The sequence below is a fragment of the Ceratotherium simum genome, chromosome 21 (assembly GCF_057802395.1).
Source record: "Ceratotherium simum simum isolate JZ-2026a chromosome 21, ASM5780239v1, whole genome shotgun sequence".
NCBI classification, from domain to species: Eukaryota; Metazoa; Chordata; class Mammalia; order Perissodactyla; family Rhinocerotidae; genus Ceratotherium; species Ceratotherium simum.
In genome coordinates, this window is record NC_141920.1 from 16,384,831 (window position 1) to 16,400,861 (window position 16,031).

General features: G+C 52.7%; 1 protein-coding gene across 2 annotated transcripts in view; it reads left to right on the forward strand.

The window, feature by feature from the left end:
- The first annotated feature begins 341 nt into the window (after positions 1-341).
- Positions 342-16,031, forward strand: part of RIMS4 (regulating synaptic membrane exocytosis 4) — a 60,975-nt gene continuing 45,285 nt past the window's right edge. The window contains exon 1 of one of the 2 annotated variants that reach the window (XM_087445222.1): positions 342-639. In XM_087445222.1, coding sequence (XP_087301348.1) covers positions 543-639 — 97 coding nt within the window. In that variant the 5' untranslated portion in view covers positions 342-542. The remainder of the gene's footprint in view (positions 640-16,031) is intronic. The other variant, XM_014787434.2, reaches the window with a different exon arrangement.

A 16,031-nucleotide genomic window follows, 5' to 3' on the forward strand; every position in this document is an offset into this window, starting at 1 on the left:
GACGCCTACATCCGGGGCGAGTCTCAGGGCTGAGTGTGGGGGTTGGGGCAGAGTGGGGGACACGGCCACCGGCCCCGGGCGCCAAGAGCCGGCCGGCTCCTCCCCCGGGGCGCGCACACCTGCCGGGCTGGGGCGGCGGCGAGGGGCCCGGCCCGCGCCCTCCCGGCTCCCACGGCCCGGCGCGGCGCCCCTCCCCCGGGCGGCGCCGATTGGCTGCGGCGGCGGCTCCGAGCCCGCCCCGCGCGGCCGGCGGGGGCGCCGCGGGCCAGAGCGCGCTGCGCCGACACCGCCGCCGCCGCCGCCACCGCTGCCGGGAGCACAGCGCGCCCCGGGCTCCGCGCGCCGCCACCTCCCGGCCCGCCTGCCGCCCGCCCGCCCGCCGGCCCCGCCGCGCCCGCCAGCCCCGCCGCGGAGCCCCGGCCTGGCCCCGGGCCGCCGCCACCACGCCGCGCGCCGTACTCCGCGTCAAGAATGGGGCGGCCAAGCTGCCCAAGCCGCCCGCCGCGGCCGCCGCGGCCGAGGCTCCTGGCGCCGGCGCCGGCATGGAGCGCTCGCAGAGCCGCCTCAGCCTGTCCGCCTCCTTCGAGGCGCTCGCCATCTACTTCCCGTGCATGAACTCCTTCGACGACGAGGACGCGGGTGAGCGCGCGGCCCGCCCCCGACCCCCGGGGGTGTCCCGGGAGCCAGATCCGGAGGCCCCCTCCTCGATCCGTGCGCCCTTAGAGGTGGCCACTCTCTCCTCCCCACCCCCAGCCCCGCTCGGGGATGCGCCCCCCAGAGTCTCCTTCCCCACCCACGGGACCCCAGGGTCTCTAGGATGCGGTGTCTTCTAGCCTCCCTCCGCTCCCAGGGACGGCTAGATCGTCTGCATTCACCCCTTTTCCGCAGGTGGGCCTTTGGGTCGCCTGGACCCAGCTCTCCCTACTCACGTGTGCCTACTGCATGCCCCCTGCCTTGTCCCTGAATCGGACCTGCCACCCTCCCTGAGCCTCCTGTGTGTGCCCACTCCTCAAACCCCGGGGCTTTGGCCGCCTCACCCCTGGGGCCCCGACGCGCCCCCGGCCATTGGAGGTGGCGCGCAGACCTTACTTCTCCATCTTTGTCTTGGCTGCATCCAGAGGCTGCCTGGCCGAGACCCCCGCCTTGCGCCCAAGGCTTGGAGCGCCCCCATTCGTCTCTCCTCCCCTTCCCCCAGAGGCGGGGGCTCCGGACTCCCGGTTCTTTTCAGACTGGAGCGGACCGCGGCGGGACTGGCTGGGTGACGGCCTTTCCTCCCCGCTGGTCCCGGAGGGAGGCGTGGGGCGGCGCCAACTCTACAGCTGCGCGCCCTCCGGAGTGTGCCCCAGACCCTGGTGCTCTTGACCCTGGAGTAGCCCCTCTGGGTGGGCTGAACCCGGCCACCATGCAGCGGCCCGAACCTCAGGCTCCCAGGCCTGCGCGCAACCTCAGCCAGAGCCCGAGGGGCGGGGACATGTAGAGAAACCTGCTCTGTGGGGCCCTGGGACCAGGCAGAGGGAACGTGAGGGCTCCGGATCTGGTTCTGCGGTGAAGAAGCGAATCCACCAACAGGTGGGGTAGCTGGAGGGCTTGGGGGAGAGTTCCCCAAAGAGTGACAGATTGGGAGTCAGAATCAGGTCCGGTCTTGCTTCTCTACTGGTTAGCTGTGACCTTGGGCCGCCCCTAGCCTGGATATCCTCATCTGCAAAATGGGATGGCAGCGTTTCAGACACAAGGGTGGAGTTAAAAGTGTTTTGTAAGCTGAAAATCTGAGAGTAGTTGAATCCAAGGAGGGGACAAAAGGGAGAGGGGTGTATATGATGGGATGGAGCAAATGGTTTCGCGAACACTTTTGAGAACCTAATGAAATATGGACTGTCTCTCCAAAAAGATACACATATGCACCATCCACAAAATTTTGTCCACAGTTTTAGGGAGTTCATGGGCCCCGCTTAAGACTCCATGCCTGTAGAGCCCCTTTTCTGGTCACCCAGTTATCTAATAAGCCATGGGATGGAGCAGTGGGTGATGGGTGCTCACGTCTTCCTATTGGAGCAGCAGGCAGGTGGGGAAAAGGAGAGAACATTCTTCAGAAGAATTTGTTGGCTAAGTGAATGAATGGGGGTATGTGACGCAGACCCCTGACAGCCTTGTCTTGCTGTTGACCTGGAGATAGGGGTGGAATAAAGGTGGTTACTGCAGAGCCATTTTACAGAGTCACCATTTTACAGAAGAAATAACTGAGGCTCAGAGGCTTAACTTCCCCTTTGATGTGGCTGAAGGAGGTCGTATTATTATTTGGATAAGGCAAGGTGAGGAGGAATGGAGGGGCCCTCTAATACAGTGGCCTCCAGTGGAGCAAAATCAGAGAGAGGAAGTCAGACTAGCATGGGGGCTGGGGGAGGGAGCCCCTCCAGCCCAGGTGAGCTGGCTTCCCCCACCCTCACCTGATGGCCGGGGACTCTCCTGCAGTGCAACAGGCCACTTGGGTCTCAAGAGCCAGGCTGGGCACGAGCATGGGTTTGTAGGAGCATCAGTGGCAGGGACGGTGAGGTTTTTCTCCAAAGTCATGCTCCTTGTCATGGGTCAGATGCCTCCATTCTTATTCCTGGTTATAGGCGACTTGCTCTGGTTTCGCTTAAGTCAGAATGGATAACTTCCTGTAATATTAGAGATTTTTTAAAGGTTCACCTGATGTTTTTTCCAGCGGGTTTCTTCAAATTCTTAAGTTTTTCACTTGAAAGAGACCTAGAAATCATCTTGTCCAACCCCTTTTTACCCCTAAATGGATGAATGTGTGTGTGTGTGTTTGTGTGAATGTGTGTGTATGTGAGTCTGAAGCCCTGGTGTGTGTGTATGTGTAACTCAAGGTCACCCAGTGAGGCAGGCACAGAGCCGAGACTAAAATCAGGTTTCCGGTTCTCTTTCCAGTAAACCACTAGCCCTCTCTCTGAAAGAGGACTTTTCAAAAAGCCAGATCTCACTGTGTAGAAAATGGTTCCCAGGTGAGGAGGCCCCAGGGAGCAGCTGACAGCCAAGAGTTTGGTTTGGGCATCTCGTGCTCTCTGTCTGCTCATCTTAAGGGATGCTTCAGGTTTGGGAGGGGGAGGGAGAAAATCAAGTTTCATTTCCGGAAGACTAATGAGTGTCTGGTGAAAATCGGAAGTAGGGAAGATTGTCTTGGTGCTTAATTTTTCTTGTTCTTCTGAAAGTCATTAATTTTCTCCTAAAAAAAGCCTTTTGGATTTATTCTTTTAGAACAGCACCACGCTGAACTAATTTCTAAAAGCAGTTTGAGTAATCTCTGAGATACTGGACAGAGACGCCTTTGGTAGGAGGGCCATCAGAACTGGCTTTGCTCCTCCTTCCTCTTCTGTGCTCCCTCCCCGGCCCGTTTAATGCCCAGCTGTCCCTGATGGCTCAGAAGTGTGTCCCTGAGGGGCCTCTGTCTTGTCTGGGTGCCTCCCCTTTATTGCTGCTTCCGACTCCTCTCGAATGCATGAATGCATCTTTTTCCTCAACCAGATCGAGCCAGAGCCATTTTCAGGGCTTACGTGCCATCCTTCAGCTGGTTTCCTGAGAAACCATGTGAGGAGGAGACTTTCATTAGCGTAAACGGGCCAGAGCACTTGCCTGCCTTGGGCTTGAGAGCTTTGGATATTTTGTGGGCAAAGGAAGCTGCACCTTCCTCCCACCCTTCTAGCCACCCTGGGGCTCAGGGTGCTGCTCGTTGCAGATTCCTAGAATTCCTCTCAAGGAGCATCTTCCCTCATGCACTCTGAACTTGTTTCTTAGGCTGCTTTGCCCCTTTTCACAGAGATGCTGGGGGTTTAGAGAGGCATGCACTGGGGGGTATATTTGTGTCTGTGTCTTCATCACTCAGCCTTGCTGGCACTGGGTTTGTAATTGGGGAGTGGTCGGGTGTGGAGGAGTTAGGTGACCTCAGCTTTCTCATCTGTATGAGGAAGAAAATAGCATGGACCGCATAGGGTCAACATTTTAAAAATGATTACCTTTTGCTAGGCATCCCCTTAGGCACTTTAAATATATTATTTTAATTCTTTCCTCATAGCAACCCTATAAAATTAACATTTAACATCCGCATTTTCAGATGAGAAAACTGAGGCACAGAGAGAGTATTTGTTCAAGGTCACTCAGCCAGGAAGTGAGGGAGTTAGGATTTGAACTTGAACAATCTGATTCAAGCATCTGTGCTTTTGATGATTACGCTGTCTATGCTATGCAAAGGGCTTAGGACAGTACCTGGCACAGGTAGGCTCTCAATACCTCTTAGCTATTATCTATCTATCCTATTACCAAGTAAGTCTTATTTCTGGGCATGACTGTAAAAAAGAATCTGTGGGTTTGGGGAGGGGAGGAAAGCCTGATTCTCAAAATGCAGCTTTTAAAATTTTTATAAGCTAATTTTATTGCATTGTTATAGCTATTAAGGCAGAGTTGGGCCCTCCTTCTTGGAAATGGTTTGAAGATGGGGATTTGGGGGACTTGCATGGAGAACAAGAGGATGTGGAGCTGTCCAGCTCCCCGTTTCCCTGTTCTTTAACATTTAATTTGCGTCACATCTACAGTCCCAGCCCTGCCACTTTGCCTCTGGGGAGCAGGGCTGTCTCCAGTTTCCAGCAAATGCCAAAGGGGATTGTTACATCAGGGTCTGGAATTGAGGATGGTGTCCCTGAGTCTGACCCAGTGGTTTCAGCGTCCACTTCTCCCCAACCCGGGAGAAGGGCGGAGAAGCTGGAGCAGCCAGCTCTGATTTGTCCATAGGATGCTTCGATCCAGCGCAGGGAGGAGGTTGCCATGGCAACACCGGCCAGCTACCGGTCCCTCTCCTAGCAGTTCGGGCCACATCTCTGGGCTGGAAAGCCCTTCATGGCATCGCCCTCTTCCACTCAGGCCGAATCTGGTGGATGGGGTGGCATGGTGGATGGGTCCCACAAACTAGTACCAAAGCCCACTCCCCTTGTTTTTGGACAGAGGAGAAAAGGAGGGGGTTGTCTGAGTTACTTCTAGGTGGAGATATCCGTATCCTGCCAGACAGATCCTAGAAGGGGGAATCAGAGCACCAATTCCCACTCCCACCCTAGGAACCTGGAATCACCGAACTAGAATTCTCTCCCCTTGCCCCCAATTTACTCCGTTTGGCAGAGTTTTCTTTCCCAGACCAAGTGCTAACTTTTGTCCTTGAAATTTGACCTGAGCTTTTTCTGGGAAACAAAATGTCCTGCTGCCCCACCCCTTCTCCCTGAGATGGTGGGAACGGAGTGCTTCAGGGGAGCTGGGTTGGGTGGATAAGGAGGAATGGTGAGGGGGAGGCCTTAAAGTATTCTTCAGGATCAGGGCCACTTAAGGGCATGAGGTTGCGGTTTTGAAGCCTCCATTCCCATCCTCATCCCTAGGGCAGACCACTTCCTGTCCCCTCCCCCAGTTTACCACCCAGCGCTGTAATCTCCTTTATGTGTTGGGCATTGAGCAGCACTCTTCTAGATCTGGATAACTGAGGCATGGTAAAGAATTGAACCAATTATTTCCACAATTCAAGTTGTGCGGTGGGGTGAGAGTGTGGACCCTCACTGCTTTCTCTTAATCCAATCATCCTGAGAGAAGTATCTCAGAAAAATTGGGTGCGTGGGGATTCACCCCTTCCCCCATTACATAGATCACTGGCCTACGGATCTGCTGTGATGCTATTAGAGCTCTTCCCTTAAATTCCCTCTCCCCCAGGCACCCCGTCTTCCCAGTCCCCGAGCTGCTAGACTCATGGCTCCCGCTTCTGTGGCGTTTGCGGCTGCCAGAGGCCCACCTGGTTCTGTTTGGTGGGAAGCGGGAAGGAGGGGTCCATCCACCTTGTCGCCCTTTGAGGATGATGCTCCGCCTCCCTCCCCACCCACTTCTGTCCCAGAGGCAGAGCCAGTTCGCACTGAAGGCTGAGTGCGGGTGGAGGTGTGGAGGAGAGCCTCTGTGTCAGCTGACCTTCTTGCCTGTCTCAGGGCCTTTCTTTCCCTTTGCCTCCTCTACCTCTGCATTATGGCCTTAACAGCGATCGCTTTAGCATTTCTTTTAAGAATTGTTGGAAAGGTACCAGTTTTGGAGAATGTGCTCAAAAGGGTGCAAACATCTCCCCCACTGTAATCTGTGCTCCACCTCCCCACCCTTCCGTGGCTGCACGTCAGTCCTACTGTCTCACTGTCAGAGTTCCAATTCCCGCCCCCAGTCACCTGGAATGACCGCTCCGGAATTCTCTCCCTCTCTCACCCAGTTTACTCCGTGGGGCTTGGATTTGACTCCACTTTGGCTCTGGGGCCTCAGGCAAGTCTTCTAACCTCAGTTTTCTCATCTGGAAAAGAGGGTTAATTATCCTTGTCTGAGTATCTCTCAGGGCTGTGAAAATAAAATGGGTGGAAGGCTTGCTCGACTGTGCTCAGTGCTTCCCATGATCTCACTGAGTCCTGTAGGAACCAGAGGAGTAGCAGCTGTTGCAGACGTACCCATTTTGCAGATGAGGAAAAGCCAGGCAGCTTGGAGGAGTTTAATGACTTTCTTGGGTTGCACGGTGGTGATTCAAACCCAGGTGAGTTTGACTCCAGAGGCCACTCTGCTTCTTGGCGTGAAATGAGATTCCAAGTGGGAGAGGGCTGTGTAAGCCCTGGGGACTATGCTTGTGCTGTCGAAACAGTGAGTGACAAAGGCCGGGGTTTGGGGACCTGTTCAGATTCAGATGCACCCCTCCAGGGTCCGCCATCCCGCTACAGTCCACCCCAGCCCGCTGGAGTGACTTCCTAGCCATCAGTTCCTGGCTGATTCACATCACGGGGCTGTCTGGCCTCCTTGAAGAATCCATTTGTCTGCCTTGGCCCTGGGGGCTGAGCCATCACCTGCCTCTCCAGACCGATGTAGGCCAATGCTGGATTATATTTAACGCTGTGCTATTTCCACTTGACAGCTCCAGAGCGCCATCCCCCCTCCTCTTTTCTCCTTCCTCCCCCCTCCCCTTCTGATTCACTCGGAAACTGAAACTGACGAGGCTGATGTCAGCGCCTTATTCTTAGCCCCCGTAATTGTAACTGCATTTAGCAGTGCGCACTTCATTAACAGTTTCTGCGAAGGGGGAGTGAGATGACTGTGTGGCTGGGCAGGGACACAGGTCGGGGCGGGGAGGGGGCAGCTGCTGCAGGGCCTCTTCTGGCCAGCTGCCTCTGCTGGATGGACCAACTGGGCGGGTTCCAGGCCTGGCTTTCCAAGACCGGGCAGTCTTCGAAGGACCCTTGGAAAGCATCTAGTTCATTCCCCTCATTAGGCAAGGAGGAAAACTGAGGCTCAGAGAGGCAGAGTGGCTTGCTAAGGTCACGTGTTAAATAAGGATGCAGGGCTCTGGCCTCTGAGTCCAGGTTTTTTTCTTTGGTATTTATTCATTCAACTAAAATTTAACTAGCTGCTCAGTGCCAAACAGCGTTCTAGGTTCTGGGGATATATCGGGGAACAAGGCAGACAGTTTCTGCTCTCATGGAGTTATGTTCTGGTGTAGGGGAGACAGACAATAAGCAGGTAAGCAATTAAAAAATAAATAATTTCAGATTGTATTAAGTAGAATGAAAATAAAACAGGCTGATGGGATAGGAGATAACATTAAGTAAGGTAGTCAGGGAAGGCTCACTGAGAAGGTGACATTCGAGTTGAGGCCTAAATGACAAAGAGCCAGCAATGGGAATATGAGGGGGTAGAGTGATCTGGGCAGAGGGAACAGCTGGTGCAAAGGCCCTGAGGTCAGCATGAGTTGGGGTGTTTAGGGAACAGAAAGCAGACCAGTGTGGTTAGAAAGAGTGAGTGAGGGGAGACGAGGTCAGAGAAGTAAGCCTGGGGCAGATCACTCAGCCTTGGAGACAATGATAAGGAGTATCAGGTGGGGAAACCGAGGTCCAGAGTGGGACGAGAAAAGGCCCCCAGCTGGGTAAAGTCAGAGAGAGGCAGAGAACTCACACCTCCCGAATCTCTGTCTTTTTTGTTCCTTAGACACAGATGGCTGTGCCTTTAAATGCATCACGTGGTTTCCTTTCACATTTTAGCTGGAAAGTACTGTGGAGTCTGGGCAGGGCTCTTTCTGTCCACCCTGCCTGCCTGCTTTGCTTCTCGAATCTCACCTGACCCAGCTTTGTAGCTTCTTGGGCCGACGTAGCTGTGAAAGACCCTGGGGAGCTTCCGTGGTAGGACAGAAAAAACATGGCTTTGGAATCTGACAGACCTGAATTTTCATCCTACCTCTGCCACTTCTCAACTGCTTGACCTTGGGCAAGTGGCTTCAACTCTCTGGGGCTCAATTTCCTCATCTGTAAAATGGGGGCATCATAATAGTAAGTTCTTCAAAGGGTTATTATGAGGAGTAAATGACATAGTGCAGAAGACGCAGCCAGCCCAGAGCTGGTATGTGGAATCAGGGTTCCTCAGTTGTGAGGACTAATGAGGTCGTGCGTTTAATGCTGGCTCATAGTAGATGCTCAGTTAGTGGAACTCCTGCGGTTGCTGTGGAGGTTACTGTCTGTTTTAGTGGGTCAGAATCATCGAGGGGGCTTGTTAAAACACAGATTGCTGGGCCCCACCCAGAGTTTCTCATTCAGTGGGAGTGGGACCTGAAAATCTCATTTCCAACAAGTTCCCAGGTGATGCTGACACTGATGCTGCTGGTCCAGGGACCCTACCTTGAGACCCACTGCATTAGGGGAAAAAGCCCAAGAGAAATGAAGGGTTTTTCTCCACTTGGGATGTCTCCTGACTAGCTGTGTCTTAGATACTGGGACATTGGGGACCAAATTCAGTACCCGGGTATAGTCTTCAAGCGTTCCTGTTTCCATCACATGGTCTCAGATCAAACGGGCCTCAGCTGCTGCCCTGATTTGCACCAGGTGTAATGTGTAGGTCCCCATAAATCCTTTTGGAAGTCATCTGCACAAGTGATAAATGAGTCGACGCGAGTAGCACATTAAGCCATAATATCATTTTGTGGGCCATTGGATTCAGACAGCTCTGGGGATTCTGAGAGGTTCAGGTCTAGCACCTTTTACCAGAGGGAACAGAATGTGGTCCCTTTCCTGCACTGGGGAAAGGCAGGGCTATGTGTTAAAACCAGGAGGTTTATTTGAAGATAAGCCTCTGCTGGGAAAAAGTAAATCAGAGAAATCATCGATTTAAAGGGGCAAAATGCTGGGAAACGCTACCAAAGGAGTTTACTGAGTCGGTTTATTTAGTTTCTGTCTCTAAGAAAGGGGTGGCTGGTAATTTTCTAGGGAAGGTTGAGATTTAGCTCAGATTGGAGGCAGGGGGGACAAACCTTAAGACGTTATAAGATTCCCATCTAGTCCCATAAAGCTCCGTCTGGAGACAAAGGCATTTACAAATAGTTTCCAGGTGGGACTTGTCCTAAGCTTATGGGAAATACTCTCTGAGAGGGGTGACTCGAGGTAGCAAGGGAGCATGGACTTTGGAGGCCCCCAAACCTGGGTTTGAGTCTCTGCCATGTGTCAGCTGTGTCTTTTGACTCTAATGTGTAACTTCAGGGCCTCAGCCTCATCCTTTGTAAAATGGAGTGAAGAACTCCTACCTTGTGAGAATTAGAGATAATGTATATACCACACGTAGAAGACGTCTAGGAGATGGGAGCTGCTGCCTTTGCTGCATCGTAGACTTCCTCGGTGCAGGAAGGGCGGGATGGTGGGAGCACACTGCCTGGGGTTGTGGCTCCTGGCTCTGGTCTGGAGAGCTGGGGTTTACTGTGTGCGTGGTGGAGTCTGAAAGCCTGCCTTAGGAGCGAGGAGAAGAGGTCTCCGTTCAGCTACTGAATCTCAGCGTCTCCTCCAGCCCCTTCCCTTTGTCTTTTGGGCCTCAGAATCCCCATGTGCTGAGTAAGGGTCTAGTGGGCTTGGTTTAGATACAGCCAGAGGCTCCCAGAAAACAGAGGGCACTTGTCCGGGCCCCCATCTCCTCTGGATTCCTCCCCCACGCTGCCATAGCCCCTCTACGGTCATTTTCATCCCCAGAGTGTCCCCTTCTGCCAGAGTTTCTCTCTAGTGGATTCTTGGCTGATTGGTCATTGAATAATTTTTAAAAGAATAAGTATTATTTGGATTAGGTAATATATGCAGATGGTACAACATTTTAAAAGCACAAAAAATATTCAGTGAAAAGTGTCCTGGGCACCTCTGTCTTCGGACTCTCCTTCCTGTCCGCTCCCAGGGACAAACTGTTTCCAGTTCGGGCGACACTTTATGTTGCTGTTACTGATGATAACATGTTACGTGGTGAAAAAGTCAAACAGACCAGAGGACCCCCAAGGAGACATCAGTCTCCCTCCCACCTCAGCCACCCAGTCCCACTCCCCAGACCGCCATCATGGTTTTTTAGGCTACCAGTTTTTTCTTTATTTTCCAGTTATCAAACTCTTATTAAGCACTCATGGTGGTGCCTAGCCCTGTGCCCGGCACCCTGAGGGTTCGAGAGTAGTCAGATTATATTGGGTGGTATAGCATGGTGGTGGTTACAATACGAACTCTGCAGCCAGATGGCCTGGGTTTGAATCTTGGCTTTACCACTTATTGGCTATGTGACTTTGAGCAAGTTACTTAACTTCTCAGAGCCTCAGTTTCCTCCACTGTAAAATGGGCTAATAATAGCCCCTCCCTGCCTTGAGGGAGTCAGGAGGATTAAATGAGTAAATATTTGTAAAATGCTTTGTAGAGAGCCCACACACAGTAAGTGGGTTGAGTGTTCGCTATTACTATGTTGGAGTCTTCAAGCTGGAAGTCTCTCTGAGGTCGTCTGCTCATCTTCAGTTGAGGCCCCAAGAGGGATCACACGGTTTGCCCGAAGTCTCACAGCGGGTTTACGGCAAAGCCAGGAATAGAACCCACGTTTCTGGACTCCCAGCCAGGGCCTGTTCCTCTCCCCGAGGTGCCCCAAGTGGCCGCCCTGGACCCCCTCGGCACCCGAGGCTTCAAGTCCACATCGTGCGTTTCCTGTGCTCTGTGTCCTTGGGAAATGCCGCCCGGAGTCCCCTGGGAGTGGGCGGAGTCCCCTGGGAGTGGGCGGGAGGATGTGTCACTAATTGGGGCCTGTAATGCAAATTAATTAGTTTCTCAGCAAATGTCTTGAGAAACATCTTTCATCTGCCTGGGCCCAACACCAAGACTGGCCAGGTGCCTCTGGGGCCCACCCAGGCCCAGGCAACCCACCCCCGAGCCATCTGGCCCCAGGAAGCTGCCACTTCTGCCCAGCTTCTGTTGGGTGTGCTGAGTCCCGGCTGAGGGACCCCCACTAAATTGGGAAGGTTGGCCATGATGGGAATCAGGTGGGTCTCACTAGCAAGGGAGAAACGAACATGTCTAGTATTCTTAGACTCCTCCCAGCAGTCTTCAGGTTGAAAAGAACACAGAAGATGGAGAACTCTTCCCTCCTGCTCCCATGGTCTTAGCCCGAGACGTGGATTCTTGCGCAGGCGATGGGCTATGCGGGAGCTCTCAGGTAAGACCTGTGAGAGGGTGAGAAGGATGCAGGATGGGCAGGAAAAGAAGCAACTGAAGATGGGCACTCAGCCGCAGGCCAGCCTCAGCCTGATCCCCGGGGAGCTCTAGAGAGCGGATGGCATTGCAGAGTAGCATGGCCTTCCCTTCTCCCGAATCACTCAGTCATTGGCTGTGGGCAGTCCCCCAGGTTGGTGGGGGGGCGTAACTTTTGGGGCAAGGCAGCTCCCATCAGCTAAGGGCAGTTCTCCAAAGAAGGGGCGGCTGTGAGCTGGTACCCACAGACACAGCAGCTGTGGGATGGGGGTCCTGCTTGGTAAAGGGGATCTGGCTGGGTCTACCCACCTGCAGTCTGGGAATTTCTGGCCACAGAGTGGGGAGAGCAGGTGGGGCCAGCTCTGTGCTGAGTGGTGTCCACCCCTTATTTCCGGTCACCCTCTCCACAGTCCCACGAGGTGTGCACGATCATCGCATTAGGTGGGCTGGAGGAATCGAGTATCCGGATGGACTCTTGACTTGGCCGAGGTCACACGGCCAGTGAGGGGTAGGACAGGGCCTCAAACCCAGGCCTGCCTCCAACACCTGTGGTCTTTCCAACATTCTGTACTGCATTTAATTTTTTTCTTGAATATATCTGTATATTTCATGGTTCCTGGTGGGCCTCTTTCCAAGCACCTCTTTGAAGGGTGTCTACCTTGATTTTCTCCTTCGCACTTTGCAAACATAAAGCCCTTTGGGTCTGACAGAACGTTTTTGCCTATTTGATCTCACCTCATCCTTATGGAAAATTGGCCCTGTTTCCGGAGTGGTGGGCAGGGACCCGACAGGCTGCCTGAGGTGAAAGGTTAAGGGGTAGCTGATTTGTCATGGAATGAGCCCTGGATTTGTCATCAGAAAACCTGGATTTGAGACCCCATTTCTACCAGTTTGCCAGCCGAGTGACCTTGGGCAAGTCGTTCTCCTCTCTGAGCCTTGCTTTCCTCTTGGGATGAACAAGTCCCTGGCTGTAAGGCGCAGGTAACCCGGCAGGTGTTCTGATACTGCATACAGCAAGGACTTGGCAAGGCTTTGGTTGGAGTGGGGCTGGGGCATCCAAGACCAGAGCCGACCTCTGCAATGTGTGTGCAGGGAACAGTCTCACATTAGGCCCCATCTGTAAAATGGGCACACGGACACTTGCCCTGCTGTGCCAGTCTGGGTTCCTCCAGCAGCAGGCCCCGAAACGAGGCTTGGAGTACAAGTATTAGGTTGAACCACATAAAACTGCCGTTTTTAGGAGTCAAAACAGTCAAATTGCACATGGTTCATATGGTTTATGAAGGTGATCAATGAAAGTACGGGAGGGGAGTGAGAAAGTGAGTCAGGGAAGGAAGCCAGGAAACAGTCTGTTATCAACCAGGTTACCCCTGACTGAGAGCAGCCGAGTTAAGTCTTGCTGGGGGCTTCTGGGAGACTGTAGAACGGGACTCGGGAAGCTTTGTAAAGGGCCAGACAGTGGATATTTTAGTCTTCGCGGGCCATACGGTCTCTGTCGCAACTGCTCGATTACACAGTTGGAGCGTGAAAGCAACCACAGACAATATGTAAATGGATGGGTAAGACTGTATTCTAATAAAACTTTATTTACAAAAATAGGCAATGAGCTGGATTTAGCTCACGGCCATAGTTTGCAGACCCCTGGAGTAGGACATGCACCTGTGTTATCCCACCCAGGAGCGAGGGAGCTGGGGTCTTTATACACCAACTCCCATCGGTCATTGGTTGAGGGCCTTGGGGGCGGGGCCAGGGAGTTGTTTACTGCGGTCATTTAGTAGCCCTCTGGCCAAGAAATACAGGTGCTGGCAACAGGAGGTCTGGGCCAGCGGCCACTGAAATGGTAAAGATGAGAGGTATGGGGCAGTGGACCAACAGCATCGCTCATGCCAGCTCAGGGGCTTGGCTGTGTTTGGAGAGTGTACTGGAGAGAAAGTGGCAGGATGAACAGGAAAATAAATTTTGGGTAAGGCCAGATTATTTAACTTCATATTTCCAGGCTTTCCAGCCATTTGTTACTTCCAGGCAAAAATTGGCTGCTCCATTCTTGGCAGCCTTGTTCGTGTTTTCTACCTCCATGCCTCTGCTTCAGCAAGTCCCTCTTCTGGGATGCCCTCCCCCTCCCCCTTCAGGGCTCCAGTGCCGCCTCCTCCGGGAAGCACACCTCTCTTCTCTCGGGTAGAGTTGATCATTGCTCCTTGGCATCCATGGCCAAGAGCTTTGCTCTTGTCTCTCTCCAGGACTCACACAGTCAGGCTCGTGTCACTTTTCCACTGCCACATCGGGAGGCCCTCCAGGTCAGGGGCCATGTGATTTTCATCTGCATGCCACCCAGGGGGCACTGATTTGGGAAAAGCAGAGCTGAATCCCAAACCTCTCTCTCCCTCCCGTTCTCCCTCCCCCCTCCATTTCTCCCTTTCTTCTCCAGTAGTCACTGATGGCCAGGCCCTGTTCTAGGTGCTGGTGACCTAAGACGAGCCCAGTATTTGCCCTCATGGAGTTTACCTTCTGGTGTGGGGGGCAGTTAGACATTTGAGAACCCAAAGGAACAACTAATAATTTGATCACAACTGTGATGAGTGCCATACAAGACAAGTGGAGGGTGTCAGGAAAGGCTGTAGCTGGGAGAACCGACCTCTCTGGGGCGGGGGTGGGGTGAGGGTTGGGACAGCCAAGCTGAGACCCAAGGGGTGAGTGGAGTTGGCCAAGTGAAGGCAGGGGAGAGGAGGGGAGGGGGCTGAGACAGGGTGCCCTAATGCTGAGAGCTTGGACTCGAGGGTCAGTTACGGGAGTGGGGTACAAATCCTGGATTCTCTCAGTCTGTGGCTATCTCCCCCTTCCCTCCTCTCTTTCCGTCTTTCTCACATACACATACACATGGGTGGAAATATTAACCATAATTGCTTCTGCGTGACAGAATTATGGGTAGTTTTTACTTTCTAGTTTGTGCTTTTTTTTGTATTTTCTAAATTTTCTACAATGGACGTGTTGTGGCAAAAATTGAGGGCTTCATTCTGTAGACCACACTCCCACTGGTATTCGTGTGACCTTAACCACGTCATTTAATCACTCGCTGCTTCTGTTTCTCTCTGTGTAAAATGGTACGATGATGATTGACACACGGTGGCCATCGTGTTCTGACGCTTCACTTCCATTAACTCATTCGAGCCTCGTAACTGCTCCGTGAGGTAGGTGCTATCACTATGCCTGTTTTATCGGTGAGGAAACAGGCACAGAGAGGTTAAGTATGTTGCCCAAGACCACGCAGCTAGTAAGGATCAAAGGCGGGATTCAAACCCAGCTGTCTGACTCTGAAGGCTGAGCTTAACCACTTAGCTATACTGCCTACCTTACAGGGTAGAGATGAGAATTGATGAAAGGATGCCTGTCAAACCCTTAGCACAGTGGTTGGCACACACTTAGTGCTTTGTAAATATTAGCTCTTGCTGTTATTAGCAGCTGTGCAAAGGCCCTGTGGTGGCAAAGGGGCACAGTGTTCTGAAAGCCCAGGGAAAAGAGCATGTGGTTTCAAGTAGCAGGACTGGATCATACTAGGTCTTTACAGCCAAGACTCTTGGACTTGAGCTTAAGGACAGCTGAGCCCCTGTTGAGTTTTTAGCAGGGACGTGACAGACTCAGATCTAGGGTTAGCAGACTTCTCTGGCTGTAGGCAGGAAGAATGGAGCCAAGAGAACCAGGAATGGCTCCCTTTGGTTATAGTGACTCTCCTCAAATGGGTCAGACCATTCCAGCATTGAATCCTCAGACAGACCATGGTGGAGAGGATCTGGTATCTGGGCTGGCTGCGTGGGCTGGAGCGCAAGATGTGGAAAAGTCAGGAGTGTGTCACCCGGCTGGTCTGGTGATGCTGGGAGGCTGGAAAGTGCCAGTTTGAAGGCAGGAACAAATTACTCTCCTGGAAACGAGGCCGGGCCAATTCCTGCCGTGTTACATTATTAAATTTGTAATCTTCATTCTAATACTTTTCAGCAGTGAATAAGAACCAAATTTAAAATGCTGGCTTTACATTTTTGGAATGAAGCTCTTTGTCAAGAACTCTTGAAACCCATAATTTCTCTCCAGAGGTGAATGTCTACATCTTAAAAAAAAATTAAAGTAAAAAGATAAAGGAACACCACTCTTTAGTTGAACGTTGGGTTTGCAGGGTTGTCTGCACGCAACCCCAAACCCTAAATCTGGGCCTTGCTATGAAAGTAACGAGAGAGAAGCCTCATGCCCACCTCATCCCTAGGTGGTTGGCAGATCTGTTGATTTGTGAAAGGGTTTGGTAAAAATTGGGCCATAATCCCCCAAAAGAATCAATCCAGGACAGGTTCTCATGAGTTTTCTCATGACCTGTTTGGTGAGTGGTAGCCCTGGCTGCTGGTAGAACTGTGGCCTGCGTTGTTACTGCCTTTAGACTGGGAAGAAGAGCCCTGATCAGCGGTCACCAGCATTACGAGGCTGCTCTCCAGC